The 19,525-nt window shown below is 32.0% G+C and overlaps 1 protein-coding gene across 3 annotated transcripts in view; it reads left to right on the top strand.

The window, feature by feature from the left end:
- The window catches only part of LOC114343906 (alpha-1,6-mannosyl-glycoprotein 2-beta-N-acetylglucosaminyltransferase), a 182,250-nt gene that overhangs the window by 101,803 nt on the left and 60,922 nt on the right, over positions 1-19,525 (top strand). Inside the window, exon 1 of one of the 3 annotated variants that reach the window (XM_028294747.2) lies at positions 61-129. The exons of the other annotated variants lie outside the window; for them this stretch is intronic. Within the exon in view, the coding sequence (XP_028150548.1) occupies positions 76-129 (54 nt within the window). The 5' untranslated portion in view covers positions 61-75. Of the gene's footprint in view, positions 1-60; positions 130-19,525 lie in introns of those variants that run through there. 3 annotated transcript variants of the gene reach the window in all.

Here is a 19,525-nt window from a genome sequence, read left to right as displayed (position 1 = left end):
CGAAATTTAAAGATTTGTGAAATACTAAGAAGTGTGAATTCAGATCCAGCCGAGATTTGTCCTTTTATTCATAAAATGGTGTTCAGCAAGATCACTCTGAATCTTTTTAATAAACAAAATTGCAAGTATGTAAGTAATAAAATATATTGAGAAAAATACTTACACATTAAAACTGTTAAAATATAGCGTAATACGTCTTTCCGTTCCTAATGGCCACTCATTTCTATTTCTAGGTCTTTTTCCCTAAGATTTCTGTCAGACATCGCCTAAGCGATGCCCTTCATCCAGTTGGTTGCAGATCTTCCTTGTTTCCGTTTCTCTGTGAAGGTCCAGTCTAATATTTTTTGGGGATTCTGCTTTCTTCCATTTGTCTGACGTGTCCGTACCATACAAGTTGCTGTTTTTCTATCACTTCTATTTTATTCTTTTGTACTCCCATTTGTCTTCTAATATCGTCATTTATTGTATTGTGTTCTAACCGAAATCTTCTTGTGGCTCCTCTCCAGAAATCCATTTCAGTAATTAATAGTTTGGCGTTATATTTTTTGGTTAATTTCCATATGGTTTCTCTAAGCTCAATAATGGGTACTGTGTCATCTGCTTTCGTTAAATCCACCATTAGTAAGGGTAATTGTTATGCACTTGAAAGCTTTTTTTCTATTACTAATGCTCATGGGATTATCATCACTTCTTTCCTTTTGTTGGTTCTCACTTTTATAAATCTTCAGGGTTCTCTAGAGATTTTCGCACTCACATATACAGGGTGACTTTTTAGTGCGGGATCGGTCGATAATTCCATTACGGTATAGAATATCGAAAAAAGTTATTTAGAAAAAATGTAGGCACGCTTGGAAAATATGTCCATTTCTACAGGGTGATCAATAACAGCGTGGTATATCAAACATATAATTTTTTAAATGGGACACCCTATATATTTTTTCATATTTATATTCCCCTCATAATTCTTGTTCATATAATATAGGGTTTTGCATTACTATACAGAGTATTTAACAAGTTATGACCATTTTTATTTCGAAATCCCTATGAGATTAACACCCTGTATATAAAGAAGTAATTCATAGACAATAATTTGTTTTATGTAGTAAGATAAACAATATACTGTAGTTTTTAATTTAACTCCAATTGAAATCATTGACGAATGTTTGTATACAGGGTGAACTACAAAACCAAATTACGATTTTCTCTATTTTTTTAAATAGATTACCCTATATTTTATTTTTCAAAAATATTGTATTTATTATACTATTTCATTTTTATATAGCATTCCCTATATCTAAACTTATTACTTTCGGAGATATTTTTAGTTTTCTTCAACTTTCGGGAATACATTCAATTTTTCTAGAAGAAATAAGTTGGTATTGAATGATAATTAAACAAAATTATTTTTATTCAATAAATAACTAACACAAAATATAAACCATAGCACTATGCAATAAATGTATCAATAAATGTGATATTAAGGAATTATCATATTTCCCTAATATACAAGAATCATACAATTCCTACAAAAAAAAATATAGGTATCTTGTGTATAATAATATTACAAGATTATTTTTATTTAATAAACAACTCACACAAAACATAAATCAAAACAATATACAACTAATTTAATAGTTTTTAGATTATTATATCAACAGCATTCTAAGCCAAGAAGTTTTTAGTAACACATTCCTAATTGCAGATTGTGACCCGCAGTTATTAATAATATAATTTTCATATTAAATTTCATTAATATGCATCAAGAAATCCCTACTTTGTTAACACTCAAACTAGGTGATCTATAAATGTTTAAGGTGATATTGTTAGAGATTATGTGATTGGTCCACATTTTTTGACGGTTCAGGTTTTTATACGACGGTGCTCCAGTTCTTCCAAAATTGATTTTTTTCAAGTGGGGCTATATAAAAAACCTTGTATACCAGAAGCATCCAACAACACTTGATGATATGAAAAATAGAATAAAAGAAGCTTTTAATAATATTGACTTACAAAAATGTTAGAAATGTGGCTCGGTCATTTGAATATCGGTTACAAAATTGCATAGACGTTGAAAGTGGTCATTTTCAACATTTACTTTACGACTTATATCCTTAACATCACATTAATTGGTACATTCATTAAATTTTGTTATGGTTTATTATTTTTTTGTTAGTTATTTATTGAATGAAAATATTTGTTATATTATTACATAATACTTATTTGTTAAGTTATTTATATTTATTAGAATTTAATGTATTCCCGGCAAATGAAGAAAACTAAAAATATCTCAGAAACTAATAAGTTTAGGTATAGGAGATGCTATATAAAAATGAAAGAGTATCATAAATACAATATTTAAAAAAAATAAAATATAGGGTGATCTATTAAAAAAAAATTTGAGAAAATCGTAATTGTGTTTTGTAGTTTAAAAGTGCTTAGAAAAATTAATGTTCTACTAAAAAATTCTTGGATTAGAATGCTGTTGATATACCAATCTAAAAACTGTTACATCAGTTGTATATTGTTTTGATTTATGTTTCATGTAAGTTATTTATTGAATAAAAATAATCTTGTTATATTATTATATACAATACAAATTTTTTTTGTAGGAATTTTACGATTCTTGAATATTAGGGAAATATGATAATTTCTTAATATCACATTTATTGGTATATTCACTGCATATTGCTATGGTTTATATTTTGTGTTAGTTATTCATCTAATAAAAATAATTTTGTTTAATTATCACTCAATACTAACTTATTTCTACTAGAAAAATTGAATGTATTCCCGAAATTGGAAGAAAACTAAAAATATCTCGGAAAGTAATCAGTTTAGATATAGGGAATGCTATATAAAAATGAAAGAGTATATTAAATACAATAATGTTGAAAAATAAAATATAGGGTGATCCATTTAAAAAAATAGAGAAAATCGTAATTTGGTTTTGTAGTTCACCCTGTATACAAATATTCGTCAATGATGTGAATTTGACTTAATTTAAAAACTACAGTATATTGTTTATCTTATTACATAAAACAAATTATTGTCTACGAATTACTTCTTTATATACAGGGTGTTAATCTCATAGTGATTTCGAAATAAAAATGGTCATAACTTGTTAAATACTCTAGTAATGCAAAACCATATATTATATGAACAAGAATTATGAGGGGAATATAAATATGAAAAAATATATAGGGTGTCCCATTTAAAAAATTATATGTTTGATATACCACGCAGTTACTGATCACCCTGTAGAAATTGACATATTTTCCAAGCGTGGAGAATATCATTGCCTACATTTTTTTTTAATAACTTTTCTCGATATTTTATACCATAATGGAGTTATCGACCGATCCCGCACTAAAAATTCACGCTGTATATGTGTCCAGCTCCTGGCATATGTCTTCCCAACTTTGGATATTTGCCTTTATTACTTTTTTCTTAGTTAACCGGTACTTGTTTATATTTCTGTTGACATTCTCGTGTTTTATCACTTAGACATCTATATTTTTCTTCTTTCTGATTTTCCATTTCTTCTAGATGTTCATTCCACTAGTTTTTTCTGACAATTTGTTTCTTGGTTGTAGTACCTAAAGCTTCTTGTGTGGCTTTGTGTATTTCTTTGATTATTGTTTTGTACAGGTTATTTGACACGCTCATATTCATTAAAGAGAGCTTGATTCGTTTTTCTTCTAAGAATTGTGTGCTTTGATTTTCCAAGCTTTGAATATTGTAGTGTAGTCCGTCGATATCTGTTAATTCTTTGTCTTTTTTCTGTAACTTCTTGAACATTATCATTCTTAAAATACGTTATATTATAATATTATGCAGGGTGTTTCATTTGGAAACGGAAATACTTGAATGGTGAATACAGGTCACTGAGGAGGTTCTAGATATACCACATTTATTAGCTCTAACGGTTTTTATAACCGATTTAAATGATGTTTTATCGATTTTACCAATTTCTTTCTGGACCCATAACTTTAGAACCACCTTGTATATTTTTTTTATATATGGTACACATAAAATTTTGAAAATTTTTAAGAACTCTGAGATTAAAAAGCAGGGGTTTAAGTACTTTTAATAATAAATTATTAAAGTTAATGAAAAATACTCATTTTAAAATTAATCAATAATTATTTACTACATTGGAACGACCTACTTACTAATCACAAGAAAAATCCATGTCCAGATTAACAAAGAAATATAAAGTAATTGAGGGGGTCAGACGTAAAACGATTTAAGTGTAGTTTTTATAGTTCTGAGATAAGCAGCTTGAAAGTTATTTGAGTTTTATAAATTCTAGAATTCATTAAACTAAAATATGTCTAATGTTCTATAAAATAATAAAAATAGAAGAGTATATTATTACTCTTACTACATCCTTCCTTTTTTCAATTATTAAAAAAATGCACTTGAATCGGTACATGGTGTTGATAAATGTTAGTGGTAAAACGGTTCAAGTGCAGATGTTAACTATTACTAATCATTTTTATCCCAGGTGTTATCCACAGAGTAACTACAACTGTCACATTTCATAATACTTAATTAGTCTTCAAAATTCGACACAAATCTAATATTTATTTACTTGAAATTAATCCTGTATTAACATGTGATTTTACAAAATCCTAAAAATAGTTTTATGGTAAAATGATTCAAGCGCACGTACAGTCGGAAAAATGAAAGAATACCCTTGAACGATCACATCAATCACTTATTTTGTATTTGCTGTCTTTTTCTATAAATGACAAACGTTTGTTATAGAAAAAGATAGCAAATACAAAATAAGTGATTGATGTGATCGTTCATGGGTATTCTTTCATTTTTCCGACTGTAAACCCGTTTACTACTAATGCAAACTGCATTTGTTTTCGTTAAATTAAATTTAATGGCAATAGATGGCGACTGACTGTAGGGCGAAATGTGCTTGAATCGTTTTACCAGCAACTTATAATACCATTTAAGTATGCGAATCTGTACTTTGAGTATATGTTTAAAAAATGCACTTAAATCCTTTTACTTCTAACCCCTTCAATTGTGACCTTGAAACAACACCATGTATATTGAAATTTTCAAAATACATTTGCACATTTGACGAAAGCACAAAAACTAAAGTCGCTCGCTTCAATTTTTTACGCAGACAATTTAATGACATTAATTTCCAAAATTTTCAGAGAAAATTTTGGAAATTTGGAGTTATTAGAGTTCCTTAAAACTTCGACATAATTTCAAAATTAAAGTCATTAAATTGTGTGCGCAAAAAAATTAAACGAACCCTTAAACCTAGTTTTTGTGCTGTTTTCAAATAAGCAAGCAGATTTTGAAAATTTCAATATACAGGGTGTCAAACATTTACAGGGTATTTCAAAGTCACAATGAATTTATAATTTTTTTAAGCCGGACCTGGATTTTTCTTGTGATTAGTAATTGGATGGTTTGGGTTCTAAATGAGACATATGTATACCAAATATCAAAAAAATATGCAAGGTGGTTTTAAATTTATGGGTCCACAAAGATATGGGCAAAATCAATAAAACACCCCGTAATCCTTAATAAATTATATCGGTTATAAAAATCCTTAGGGCATAAATGGACGGCCTCAATGCAAAAGGTAACAAGTCATTTTTCGGATTTTTTTATCATGTGATATTCATTGTTTTACCAATGTCTAGCTCTGTGCAAAAAGAAACAAGTCCACTACCACTGAAAGGCTACATTTTTTTTACGTGTAGAATGTAACAAGTTAAATATGAAAAATTTAATTTGTACAAAAGGAAATAAGTGGACTTGTTACCTTCAGGGCAGTATTTGAATTTATCACCATAATCACTGCCTGGTTGACTTGTTTCCAATCAGTAAAAGTACATAAAGTCATTTTATAATAAATTTAGTATTTTTGTGCCTTAAAGTTGCTGAAAAAAAGAAATAGTGCCTGAGTAAGTCTGTGTCAATGGTAACAAGTAAGGAAAATATTGTGCATTTTGTAACGAGTCGAAAAATTTAATTAAATTAAAAGTCCAGCTATAAAATTTTTTAAAGTTCAATAAAAACCACTATTTTGTATTGTTTTCTGAAAAATTTAAAAAGTTATTCGAAAAAAACCCAAAAACCGTTTTTTTTTTTCGTTTCCTCAAAACCAGGAAATTTGACTTGTTACCTTTTGCACTAAGGCCGTCCAAATGTAGTATATCTAGAACTGCTCCCTCTATTTATTATTCAAGCATTTCCGTTTCCCAATGAAACACCCTGTATATATCTACTTATAGATTTTCTTATGTTTGTAATGTTAACGTGAATTTTGCTGGCATATTTCGATTAGTCTGTTGCCGTTATCATTTACCAGGTCGTCTTCGAATGCTTCTACCATGTCATGATTTTATCTGTTACCCGTTCAGACTTATATCCAGGAAAAGAAGCATTTAAAAATCAAAAAATTACTGAAAGCTTATTTTTCAACTGGAATATCTGGAGGAAGTCAATAGAAAAAGCGTACCGTCTCGTGGGTATCGAAATTTTTACTGCGTTATTTTTTTGTTAACATTTAAGCAAAAAAAGTTATTTTTTTCATTTATTCAATATCATGAAAAAAACTACGCATTGTAGATGAAAACGTTCACCAGACAACATTCTTGAAAATACTGTCGCTTTAAAATAAGACTTTAAATTAAAATAGTGTATAAACACAAGTGTATAAAAGTTTAAAAACAAAAGATGTAGATCTTTGAAACACACTCAGTGATCAAAAGATCCAAGGTTAATGGTTTAACGACCACTTGTACGAAATCAAACAGATGTAATAGAGAATGTGGAAAAATCCCCTTACGAACAATTCACACATCCACCATTTCTGGCTGGGAAAAAATTTTTTTAATAGAATCAAAGATCCAAACACCAGTTCTTAGAAATGTGTTTCGCCCTCTTCAACCTCTCTGGGCTCATCAGTTAAACCATTAACCTTGGATCTTTTGATCACTGAGTGTGTTTCAAAGATCTACATCTTTTGTTTTTAAACATATATTTTACTTACTTTAAGTAATTAGGGAATTAAAACTTGAGACTGTCATTGTCAGATTTGCCGTAGATTTACGCTCCTGCTATGTCTAGGTCTCGAATGTTGTTTTTTGATTGGAATGTGTCTAAAGATATTCAACCTCTCATCTTTACTGATGAGCCCAGAGAGGTTGAAGAGGGCGAAACACATTTCTAAGAGCTGGTATTTGGATCTTTGATTCTATTCAAAAAATTTTTTCCCAGCCCGAAATGGTGGATGTGTGAATTGTTCGTAAGGGGATTTTTCCACATTCTCTATTTCATCTGTTTGTATAAAAGTTATTGTTTATAATTATTAAAATAAATACTTAAAGCACATTCCACAATGTGAGTATTTATGTAGTTACTATATGACATGTGCAAAAGATGGGCCCGATCGATCAAGTAGTTTTTAAACAATTCTATTTATTTATATCGTTTGAGAAAAAAAAGGTCGGTTTCAAATGGTTGTACTTAGAGGTGCTTTGTCAATAAATATTTGGACGGAATTTTTTGGTATAATTCTTTTTTGTAAGATCTTAAATTTTCATCTTTTTAAAAAGTACAATAATTTTTGAGTGTTTGCTTACAAATAATGAATGCAGACTGAAGTACTATTTTTCGCCATAGGCGTAACCAGGTGGTGGGGTTTTGTGAGTTGTAATCGCCCCCCCCCCCAATTGGTGTACTTTGAGCTCTATACGCTTAACATCATTACTATTCCATACCCCCAGAGACCATCCGGTAGTTGTAACCTTCTTAGGATCATCCTGGTTACACCGTTGTTTTTCGCCTTTTTCGTCTAGCTATTCACGTTCACATCTGAACATAAGCCTCTTCAAGTATTCCTTTCCATTGTTTTTGTTGTACGCTACTTGTAGCCAATTTTTCCCGGCAATTCGTTTCAGATCATCTGTCCATCTCATAGGAGGTCTGCCTCTAGGTCTTTTGTGTTGGTATGGTCTCCAGGTTAGAATTGTTCTGTGCCATTTGTTTAGATCGCTCCTAGCTACATGTTCAGCGTATTCCCATTTCAATTTTAATGATTTTTGTACCACATCGGTGACTTTGGTTTTCTGTCTTATCCATGTGTTTGTTTTCCTGTCCTTAAGTGATATGCCAAGCATTGCTCTTTCCATCGCGTGTTGAGTGACTCTGAGTGTGTTCATATTCTTTTTTGTGATTGCCCATGTTTGTGCCCCATATGTTAATATCGGAATAATGCATGCATCAAAAACTTTAGATCTAAGATGTAGTTGAATTTGCTGATTTCTGAGTATATAGTTCAATTTGCCGAATGCTGCCCATGCTAACTTTCTTCTTCTTTTTATTTCTTCCGTTTGAATTTCCCTATTTAGTATTAATTTTTGTCCTAAGTATATATATTCTTCAACTTTTTCTATAACTTTGTCGTTTATTATTGTCACGGCTTCCTTGGAGTGCATGACTTTTGTTTTGTTTAAATTCATTTTCAGTCCTATTTTAGAAGATTCTGTGTGTAGTTCTGAAAGCATAGTTTGCAGTTCTTGTAGGTCAGTAGCTATCAGGATTATGTCATCCGCAAATCGTAGATTACTGAGGTAGCGGCCATTGATGTTTATTCCCTTATATTTCCAATTTAGATTTTTAAACACGGCCTCCAAAACTAAGGTGAACAGTTTGGGTGATAGAGTGTCTCCCTGTTTGACTCCCCTGTTTAATGGTACAAGGTTCGTGTATTCATTTTCATTTAGGTAGTATGTAGCTGTAGCTTAGTTCATAGTTTCTTTTAATAAGTTGATATATCTGCTGTCTACTCTACAATTTTGCATTGCGTTTATTACGGCCGTGTGTTCTATAGTGTCGAAAGCTTTTTCGTAGTCTACAAATGCTATAAAAACTAGAAACTTGTATTCATTACATTTTTCTATTAATATTTTTGTGGTTAACAGGTGAAGAGAAAGTTTTCTTCTCGAGAGATTCTGTGGTGGGCACTCAATACGAAAGGAGTCCCTGGTGAATATGTAAAGATTGTGAGGGATATGTATGAGGGAGTAACGACTAGTGTTAGAACAGGTGTGGGAGAGACTGATAAATTTCATGTGAAAGTAGGATTGCACCAAGGCTCTGTGCTCAGTCCGTATTTATTCTCATTAGTTTTGGACCAGATAACAGCGAAACTACAGGGTAACATTCCATGGTGCTTAATGTATGCTGATGATGTCGTGTTAGTAGGAAATAGCGAAAGAGACTTAGAACAAAAACTGGAACAGTGGAGGCAAGCTCTGGAGGAAAAAGGTTTAAAACTTAGTAGGACAAAAACAGAGTATTTGGAATGTTCATTTAAAGATGGAGTTACTACAAATAAAATGGTATCTTTGGATGGTGAAATGATTGTGAAAAGCAATAGTTTTAAGTACCTAGGATCGGTATTACAGAGTAATGGAGAAATAGATGGAGATGCATGCAGTAGAATTAGGGCTGGATGGATGAAGTGGAAGGAAGCGAGTGGTGTGTTGTGTGACAGAAAAATTCCAATGAAGCTGAAGGGAAAATTCTATAAAACAGCCATAAGACCAATGAAGCTGAAGGGAAAATTCTATAAAACAGCCATAAGACCGGCTATGATGCACTGAACTGAATGTTGGGCAGTGAAAAAGAAAGAGGAACAACGAATGCATGTGGCGGAAATGAGAATGCTTAGATGGATGAGTGGAGTGACAAAGAAGGATACAATTAGAAATGAGTATATTAGGGGAAGTCTAGGTGTGGCACCAATTGATGCCGAAATGAGAGAGCATAGGTTAAGATAGTTTGGTCATGTTCAACGTCGAGACGTTAATCACCCAATACGAAGAATAGCTGAAGTGCAGATTCCTGGAAGGAGTAGGAGAGAAAGACCAAAGAAGGCCTGGGGGGAAACGATAAGGTAGGACATGTTGGTAAAGGGGATTGACATTGATATGACCCAAGATAGAATTGTGTGGAGAAATGCAATTAGGGAAGCCGACCCCGTATAGGGATAAGGCAAAGAGAATGATGATGAGGTGATCGGAAGTTGAATAGCCTTTTCTAGTGATGAGCAAAACAAGAACAAGACCAAGACCAGGCTAGTCTTGGTCTTGATCTTGTTCTTGCAAGCTTGGTCTTGGTCTTGCAGCTAAAAGGCAGTCTTAGTCTTGTTCTTGGTCTTGCACTAGCCGGTCTTGTTCTTGGTCTTGGTCTTGCTGCAAGAGTCTTGCTGGTCTTGCTTTTTTGGTAGTAATAATTTGAACCAAACAATTTCGAATAAAATATACATTGAAATAAATAAAGATGTGAAGAATAAAACTATATTTTTTGCTTTAAAATTTTAACAGAATGTAGAATGTAGTTTCAAACGGATACCAATTTTAACAATATACATTCACCTAATGACCTAATTATTTCTCTCTATATAAAGAGATTAGAGTATATTTTTATAATGGTAATGTTTATCAGTAGAAAAAACCTGCATTTACAACCCTTGTTGCAATTGCCGGCCTTCGGTTGTGTCACGTTGTGTTTTGCATGCTGTCGATACCTGCCGCCTGCCTTCAGACCACGTCTTGAGTCTGGATTATTGTTTATTGCCCCTGTATTTTAATAAAATGTTAAAGAAAAAGAGCTTCTTAAAGGTGCCACAAATGGTCGGGGACCTTCAATTCACGGATTTTACGAAAAGGGATAAACGGTTTATAGTTGTTAACAGATAATGATCTGCTCCTTTCACTCGAACAGTGTAGTATTTATCCTAGGAGGGTCAAATTTAAGAACATAAATTAAATTTTTTTAAGAGAACACAAAAATCAAATATTTTTACTCTATTTAATCATTATTTAATATAATTAACTTTTTTTATAAACTAACTAAAACATACTTTTTAGTAAATACGTACATATTTACCTTACCTTTTTATAGACCTATAATACTATAACATAATAACTAAACCTAATGGGGAGTTATAAACGCTTAAATAATTCTGTAATTTGTTATCTTGCAGTTCTTTAATTTTATTTAAACTACGTTGCTCTCGTAACACGAGTTATTCGCATTTTTTATTTTCACATATTTTTGGATTGAATACCCATTATGACATTTAAAAAGTTGAAAATATTCGGATGTGGGTAGTAAAAACTAGAACTTAAAACACACTGAAATAATGCGCATGCATTTCAAGTGCGGCACATACTAATAATTGTAGTACTGGCCCTTTCTGGGGAAAACCTAGATTCTTCCAAATAGTTTTCAACTATGAAATCGGTAAAATTTTTTACGCGTTTGTCATCCGGGATTTTCACAAATAATTCAACTTCCAACTTTCGTTGATTGTAAAAAATTAATCCAAAAAATAATTTTAAAAATTTCCCAGTATCGGAATTTTTGTCATTATATTCAGAAACTGAACCTAAGCTTTGGATTTTGCGATACCAAGCTTGACACATTACAATCGACAACCAGTTATTTTTTATTCAGGCCACAATGCTTTCACAGCATTGTGAATCCCTTTTCAAAATCTATTATGATATTTTTTGTATTAATTTTAAATTTAACGACCTACATTTTTCCTCGATTATGCGAAAAGAATTGAAATAAGTGTCAGTATTTTTATTAGACAAAAAAGCGAAAACTACTGGTACATAAAAACCGTTTTTAATTGCATTTTTTTAAATGGATTACCCTATCTATAATTACATTTTTTTGTCTTACAAGTAATTTCAATTGTCCTTGAACTGTCGCCGTTTGAAAACTTGCCTTCTGGACACTTTAAAGGTTGAGAAAATGCAAACCGTTTGACTTAATCAAAACGACTTAAAAATATAACCAAAATATTATGTATTTTAAAAATTCGATATTGTTTAAGGTTTCTTACAATGTCAGTATATATTATTGACCTAAAAAAATAAAGTTAAATAATAAAAACCAATTTTTCTCAAAAAAAGTGCAAGAGTCTTGCAGGTTGGTCTTGGTCTTGCGTGGTCTTGCAAGGTTTGGTCTTGTTCTTGCAAGCTTGGTCTTGGTCTTGCAACCAAAAGGCGGTCTTGGTCTTGGTCTTGCTGCAAGACCAAGACCAAGACCAGTCTCGCTCATCACTAGCCTTTTCTAAAACCTGCCTGTTCATATGGTTGGTATTCATCTAATTTCCTTGTTAGTCGGGTAGTTTTGGTGAGTATTTTAAACAGGTGTGACAATAGACTGATGGGCCTGTAGTTTTCCAACTTTCGATTATCACCTTTCTTGTATAATAAGATTACTTTAGAGTTGTTCCAGCTCTTAGGGACTTTGCCCTGGTGTAAACAACTGTCTATAAGCTTAGTTACAATTGCAATGAGTTCCTTACCTCCTAATATTATATCTCTGGTAATCCTATCTTCTCCTGCAGCTTTATTTTTCTTCATGTTTTTCAATGCTGTAGTTACCTCTGAAATTGTTACTTTTGGCATTATATCCGATCCAACATTTTTTATTAATTTCCGTGCTGGTCTCATTTCATCGTCTTGTTGATGTGTTCTGTAGAGTTCCGTGTAGAATTCTTCTATTCGTTTCAGTATGTTTTCTCTAGTTGTGATTTCATTTTCGTCTTTTCCCATTAATGATATTATCTGACGTCGTCCTAGATATCGGTCTGAGGCATTTCATACTCTTATTTTTTTCAATAGTTGTTGTTATTAATTTTTCTTCTTCTTTTCTTTTTTGTTTTCTGATTCCTTTTCTAATCTGCCTATTAAGTTCTCTATATTCTTCGGTTCCCTTTTTGTTAGATTTATTTAAGATCTTCCATTTTTCTATTTGTTGTAATATTTCTTTGTCTAATTCATTGTGTGTTGTTTTTGGTTTTTTCAGATGCAGAATGCTTTTGCTCACTGTTTCGGTTTGTCTTTTTATCGGGGCTCATCCATGTCCATTTTCTGCTTGGTTTTTTATTGAAAAAGGAGTTCATTGAGTACATGTTATGTTCATTCATGAAATTGAGAAGCATTTCTCCTCTATCGTTTCTTTTCCCATAGCCATAATTGCCAATTAAATGTTCATAATCTTCTTCTTTTTTGCTTAATTTAGCATTAAAATCTCCTAATAGTATTTCGTAATTTGCTTTATTTGTTTCTATAGCTGTTCTTATTTCATCATAAAATATTTCTACTTCTTCTTCATCGTGGCTTTTGGTTGGAGTGTATACTTGGATCACTTTCAGAGTGGTTCTTTTATTAATTCTGATGATAATATATGCTACTCTGTCTGATATGGGCTTGAATTCTTCGATACACTGTGTGTTTTTCGCCTTATAAACAATTAAATTATCTGCGCCGTTTTTACCTTAAAAAAACAACATACATCATCTGAAAGTTTACGAAAAAACAGTATAACAAAAATGAAAAGAAAATTGTACGACTGGTAGAACCGGAGATATTTTTTGTGTCTTTTGTCAAAAAATAATTTCATACCTTAACAAGCCGAAACTTTTTTTTGAACGAGAGGTTATTATGCCAATATGCTATATTTATTTTAAACTTTGTTTGTCCATGGCAACCTATTTATTAATAATAATTTTTAAACAAATTATACAAAATTGCTTTTATCGCTTCGAAATCACAAAATGTCAAATTCTAAACATCAAATACACTTAATTTTAAAGTAAAATTGTGGCTTATTCCCAACTAAAATAGTAAATTGCATTAAGATGCCACAAGAAAATAGCTTCAGAACAGTATTATCCAATTGATTATTGAAAATACTGTAATTGCTAGGGTGGATACCTACTAATACTTGGAACATGAATAATATCAAATTAGATATCTAGTAGATCTCTAGTAGATACTACAGATTAGTAAACCTTTCGTAGTAGACCAAACCAAAGAAATTAAGACACTTATTGAAATATCACGTGCATCATTCATTAAACTTAAAAAGTTTCTTTGTTGTCGGGATATGAGGCTAGAACTACGTCTAATGATGCTTCGGTGTTACGTATTCTCTACTCTTTTTTATGGCTTGGAAGGGTGGACACGAAAAAAAGTGCATCTGAATAAGTTGGCCGCCCTTGAATTTTGGTGTTACAGAAGAGTCCTAAGAATATCGTGGATTCAAAGAATGTCAAACGTAGAGGTAACGAGAAGGATAGGAAATGAATCGGAAATAATGTTACTAATTTATAACTATCAAAAGACGTAAACTTGAGTACTTAGGACATGCGATAATAAGGCAAAAATACTCATTATGCAGGGCAATATTCGAGGAAAGTGAAATGTCGGAAGATGAAGAGTATTCTAGATTAAGAACTCGGAAGTTAATGGTTTGAATTTAGTAGTGCAGAACTATTTAGAGCGTCACAACGGCAGTAAACAGATGATGATTTATGACCTTCGACAGAAGATGGCAAGATAGAAGATCTAGCAAAAGTTGCCATAGCAAAAATGACCAAAACATGGAAGGACTATCAAATTTCAAGAGCGTTAAAGATAAGGTTGATCAACTGCTTAATATTCTCAATACTGACATACGAATGTGAATCTTGGGCCCTGAGACAACCGTAATGAAGAAAGATAGATGCCACTGAAATGTTCTGTTGGAGACGAATGTTACGAATTCCTTGGACCGACCGCGTAGGACAAATAATTCAATTTTAAGAGAGCTAAAAGTTAGTGACTTTACATTAAAGTCCATCTGCAACAATTAAAATACTTTGGACATGTTATGGGAGCAAACACAGAAAACATGGAAAGACTCGTTATAGAATGAAAGGTGAAAAGCCGAAAATCTCGAGGAAGATCCCAACAAGAGGGATCGATCAAATTACAGGAATATGCAAAAGACCTATGCATGAATTAAAAGAAATTACCAGAGACAGAGATCTTTGGAGACGGACAATACATGAACTCACGTCGACCACTACACTCCCTCACACTCCAGGTCAGGATTGAAGAGAGAGAAGATGGAACTTGAAGAAACTTTTTAAATAATAAATGTACCACAGATGCCATGTTTTCTGTACTACATGAGATTTATCAAGCATTAAACAATAATCTGCACACTGCCACTGTTTTTTGTGATTATGCCAAAGCTTTTGATTGTGTGAATCACGACATTTTGATAAAAAAACTAGATTTCTATGGAATTTGAGGTATTTCTTCGAACTGGTTTCAGTCTTACTTGGATAATAGGAAACAACTGGTTAGAGCAAATGATACAGACTCTAGTCTCAAAAATGTTGTATGTGGGGTACCACAAGGTTCAGTATTGGGTCCTCTACTTTTCCTTATCTTTATTAATGACATCACTAGCTTAAAAATCGAGGGAAAAGTTTTTCTTTTTGCTGATGATACCAGTATCACTTGGAGCAACTCAAATATCGCAACTCTTCATGCTACTATACCTTCTGATCTACTCCAGTAAAATCCTGGTCCGATTCAAATTTACTCTCTTTTAACGTAGATAAAACAGTAGCATTATCCTATAAAGGAGCTCTTTAACCCTTACCTCTTCATAACAGCCAGATCAGTATCGTTGATTCTGTAAAGTTTGTTGGTATTTTTTTAGATCGCAACCTTAAATGGTCCCTTCATATTGATGTGTTAAGCAAGAAACTATCCTCAGCTTGCTGTTTCGAAGGAAATGAATTTAGCCTCTTCCAAAATAACATATTTTTCTTTGTTCGAGTCACATCTTCGATATGGTCTCCCTTTTTGGGGTTCTGGTACGGCTGCCCAATCTGATGTTATTTTTAAATTACAAAAAAGAGCAATAAGATATCTGTTTGGCCTCATAAGAACAACACATTGCAGAAGCTACTTCAAAGATCACAGGATTCTAACACTATCTTCTTTATATATTTTAGAAACTGTTTGCTTAATTCGTAAACATCTACATGTCTTTCCAGCAAGACCTAGACATGACTATTCCACCAGAAATTCTACCTTTGACATCTATTTACCGATCCCGTCCAGTGAGTTAGTAAAGAAATCTATATTATATTCTGCAAAAAAACTTAACAAACATCTCCCTCTACAACTTAAATCTGCAACATATTTCCCCAAGTTCCGTAAAATGACTAAAGCCTATTTATCTGGAAGACCATATTATTCAACATCAGAGTTTCTTAACCAATAGCTAAGAAAGTACAGTATTCTTATTTATAAGTGTAATCTTAATCTATATTTGAGTGTCATATGCAGCAGCTTAACTTAACTTATTAACTTTATTAAGGTAGATTATGCAATTTGCAACTTTTTTTAAAATTTTTCAATAGATTGTTACTGTTTTTTGTTTCTCTTCATTATATTTTATTTATATAGACGATTTATATCATTTTAGTAAATTGTATTTGTTATTAATTGATGGATTCAACCGTTACTTGATGGAAGTTCATTTTATCTAACAATAAAACACTGAAAACGTTTGTTTTCTATACTTCCACAAAATTTATTATATCTAAGTGACTACAGCTGTTTCGGCGGAGTGCCTTTCTCAAGTAATATAGTTTGCAATGTGTTTGCCTTTTTAATCTTCAACTGAAGAGGTTGAGGAGTGGGGAGCTGTTTGTCTCGAGTTGGTCATTCAGAATTATATCTGTATTTTTCAGTTTATTAATTTCCATAGATTCTAAAAAAGATAGCTTAAGGCCTTTATTTTGAATATGTAGAATTTGAAACTCTTCATTGAAAGAATGATTATGATCTAGAAGGTGAAGTGCGTATGTAGAAGTGTCTGTTTTTCTATTGTTGAATGCCCTTTTGTGTTCTGCTATCCGTTTGTCAAAAGTTCTGCCAGTTTGACCGATGTACGTTTTCGGACAGTCACCACAAGTTAGTTTGTACACACCACTCTGTAGTTGCTTTCTCTTTCGGCTTTTATTGTTCTTAATATATTTGCTTAAGTTGTTGTTAGTTCTGAAAGCTGGTGTTATTCGTTTCTTTTTTATGTATCTGGCTATTGTTGTTGTTATCTTGCCAGTATATGTGAGAGAGCAGAAGGTACTGGGTTCTTTCTGTGGTGGTGGATACACTAATTTCAGGGCTTTCTTATGGAGTTTTTGGTTTAAAATTTTGTTAACTGTTTGTTCGTTATAGCCGTTGTTTACTGCTATTTGTTTAATGATGTTTAGTTCTATTTCGAAGTTATTTTTTGTCATGGGAATTTCTGTCAGTCTATGTATCATGCTATGGTAGGCTGCTAATTTGTGTTGTGTAGGATGGGATGATGAATTGTGTATAGTTGTGTCAGTATGGGTAGGTTTATGATATATGGAGAACTCATGTTTGTTGTGTAGTCTGGAAATCATTACATCTAGAAAGTTTATAGAGTTATTCTGTTCTGTTTCTACTGTAAACTCAATATTATTATGAAGTGAATTAATATATGATAGAAATTGGTCAAGTTGTCTGTTAGTTCCTGTAAAGCATACTAGTATATCATCCACGTATCTCCACCAATATAAGAACTGTTTAAATACGGGATGTTTAGAAATTGTTGTTTCAAGTTGGTTCATAAATATATCTGATAGCAATGGGCTTAGAGGATTACCCATAATAAGTCCTGCACTGTTGTTTGTGTATATTTGATTATTGAATTCAAAATACACAGCTCCCCACTCCTCAACCTCTTCAGTTGAAGATTAAAAAGGCAAACACATTGTAAACTATATTACTTGAGAAAGGCACTCCGCCGAAACAGCTGTAGTCACTTAGATATAATAAATTTTGTGGAAGTATAGAAAACAAACGTTTTCAGTGTTTTATTGTTAGTATTTGTTATTGTTCTTATTTATGATTCTTGTAAGCTTTGTCTATAAAATTGTTAAATTTTTCATGACAATAAAGCATATTTCTATTTTAAGAAGAAGAGGTTCACAATGGTATAACGAATAAAAAGAAATTCTACCAAAATTCGTTCAAAATCGACTTGTTTCAATATTTTTTATTACCGAACCCAACATGTTACAAGAAAAGCAATGTATTCCTTTCATTTTTAATTATTATATCTTGTATACGAACTTCAGTCGTAGGTTGCATGGAACCCGTAGTAGATACATTATGTTTTAACATACAAAATTGTGTTATTTTTTTCCTGTGTAGTATAGCAAAGAAAATTCATTAATGTAAAGAAACTTTCCGGCCACCCTATACACGTGTAAATTTATGGTCGTTAAAAAAGATAAAAAGGAAAAAGGAAAGATAAAATTTACGTTTTTTACACTACTTCATTTATTAGGTGTAAATAAAGTAATAAAATATTACAGCAGTTAGTAATTTTTGAATCATTATTATCTTGTGAATCATTTGCATTTTAAATCGTTCAATAATGAAATCACAACTGCAGTTTGGTGAATGTTGGAGACTACCACAACTTGTCTTTTGTCCCCATAACTTGAATTTAGTATTTCTTACGCTGTTTGTGTGTGAAAGCTGCTAAGCTTTGGGTGTTTGAAAACTTAGTTTTGGGTGTATTTTTTTGGATTAATTCAATATCCTGTATCACCTATTGACATGGTTCAGGTAAGTTTAAGCATATACTTGTCAACAAAATATTTGAGAAAACCGTATTTTAATCATATTACAACGTCGTTTGTATATGAGTAGTATCGTTAAATTTCGAGAGGTAAACCGCCTGAATAGCAGGTATAATAATTAAAAGTACAATGGATTAACAATACCTATGTTACTTTCTACATGTACCTTGAAAATTAACCACGCCATTCAAATACAAATGACTTTGTAATAGCTTAGATTAAGGTTTTCTGAAATATCTTGATGGCGACTATCGGCGTCTCGTAATGTTATGAGACGAGTGTCCTTTGCGTAAAGTAGTGTCAGTATGTTGGACCGTCTAGAGTTTGAGAAGTCGCTTTTAGTATTGGTGCATTGGCGTGCATACTGGTAATATGACCCGTATGCGCGCCAGTGGAGAATATAAAATTCTTAATTGCTTGTCAAAAAATGCACAATAACTATCTCTTAAAACCTGCCAAATTTCATTTGCATATCTCAACCGGTTTTAGAGTAATGAATAAATCGTCAGTTTGTAAGAAAAAATTCAACATCTCGTATCTCGGAAACGAAGCATTTGCGGACATATGTTTATAAAGCAAACGGTCATTATTTGTTCATGCAGAATTACCCCTTAAAGTTTGTCGCACTTATTTAGAAACACCCTGTATTGATGAAGAAGTAGTTGTTAAAGTACCTAACTTTTTTATTATCCAACATAAGCGAATGAATCAAAAACAGAATGTTAGAAAACCTGAGGCTATAGTTGGGTTTTAATTTCAGTATTTTATAAATGCTAGAATATTCTACAGGGTGTGGTGATTTTTGAGAAAAAAACACAGTTTGATTGGTAAAGTCGGTTCGCTAAACTCAGACACAACTGGATAGTGATTTTAGTAGGTATTTTTTCTTTTTTTGTCAATTTTCCCAAAATTGGCAAAATTACTAACAATTTACCAAATTGGCAAAATTACTCACTAAAATCACTAGCCAGTTGTGTCCGAGTTTAGTGA

Source organism: Diabrotica virgifera, chromosome 10 (assembly GCF_917563875.1).
Source record: "Diabrotica virgifera virgifera chromosome 10, PGI_DIABVI_V3a".
Taxonomy (NCBI): domain Eukaryota; kingdom Metazoa; phylum Arthropoda; class Insecta; order Coleoptera; family Chrysomelidae; genus Diabrotica; species Diabrotica virgifera.
The sequence above is the reverse complement of the archived record's forward strand: the minus strand, read 5'-3'. Positions and strand labels throughout refer to the sequence as shown.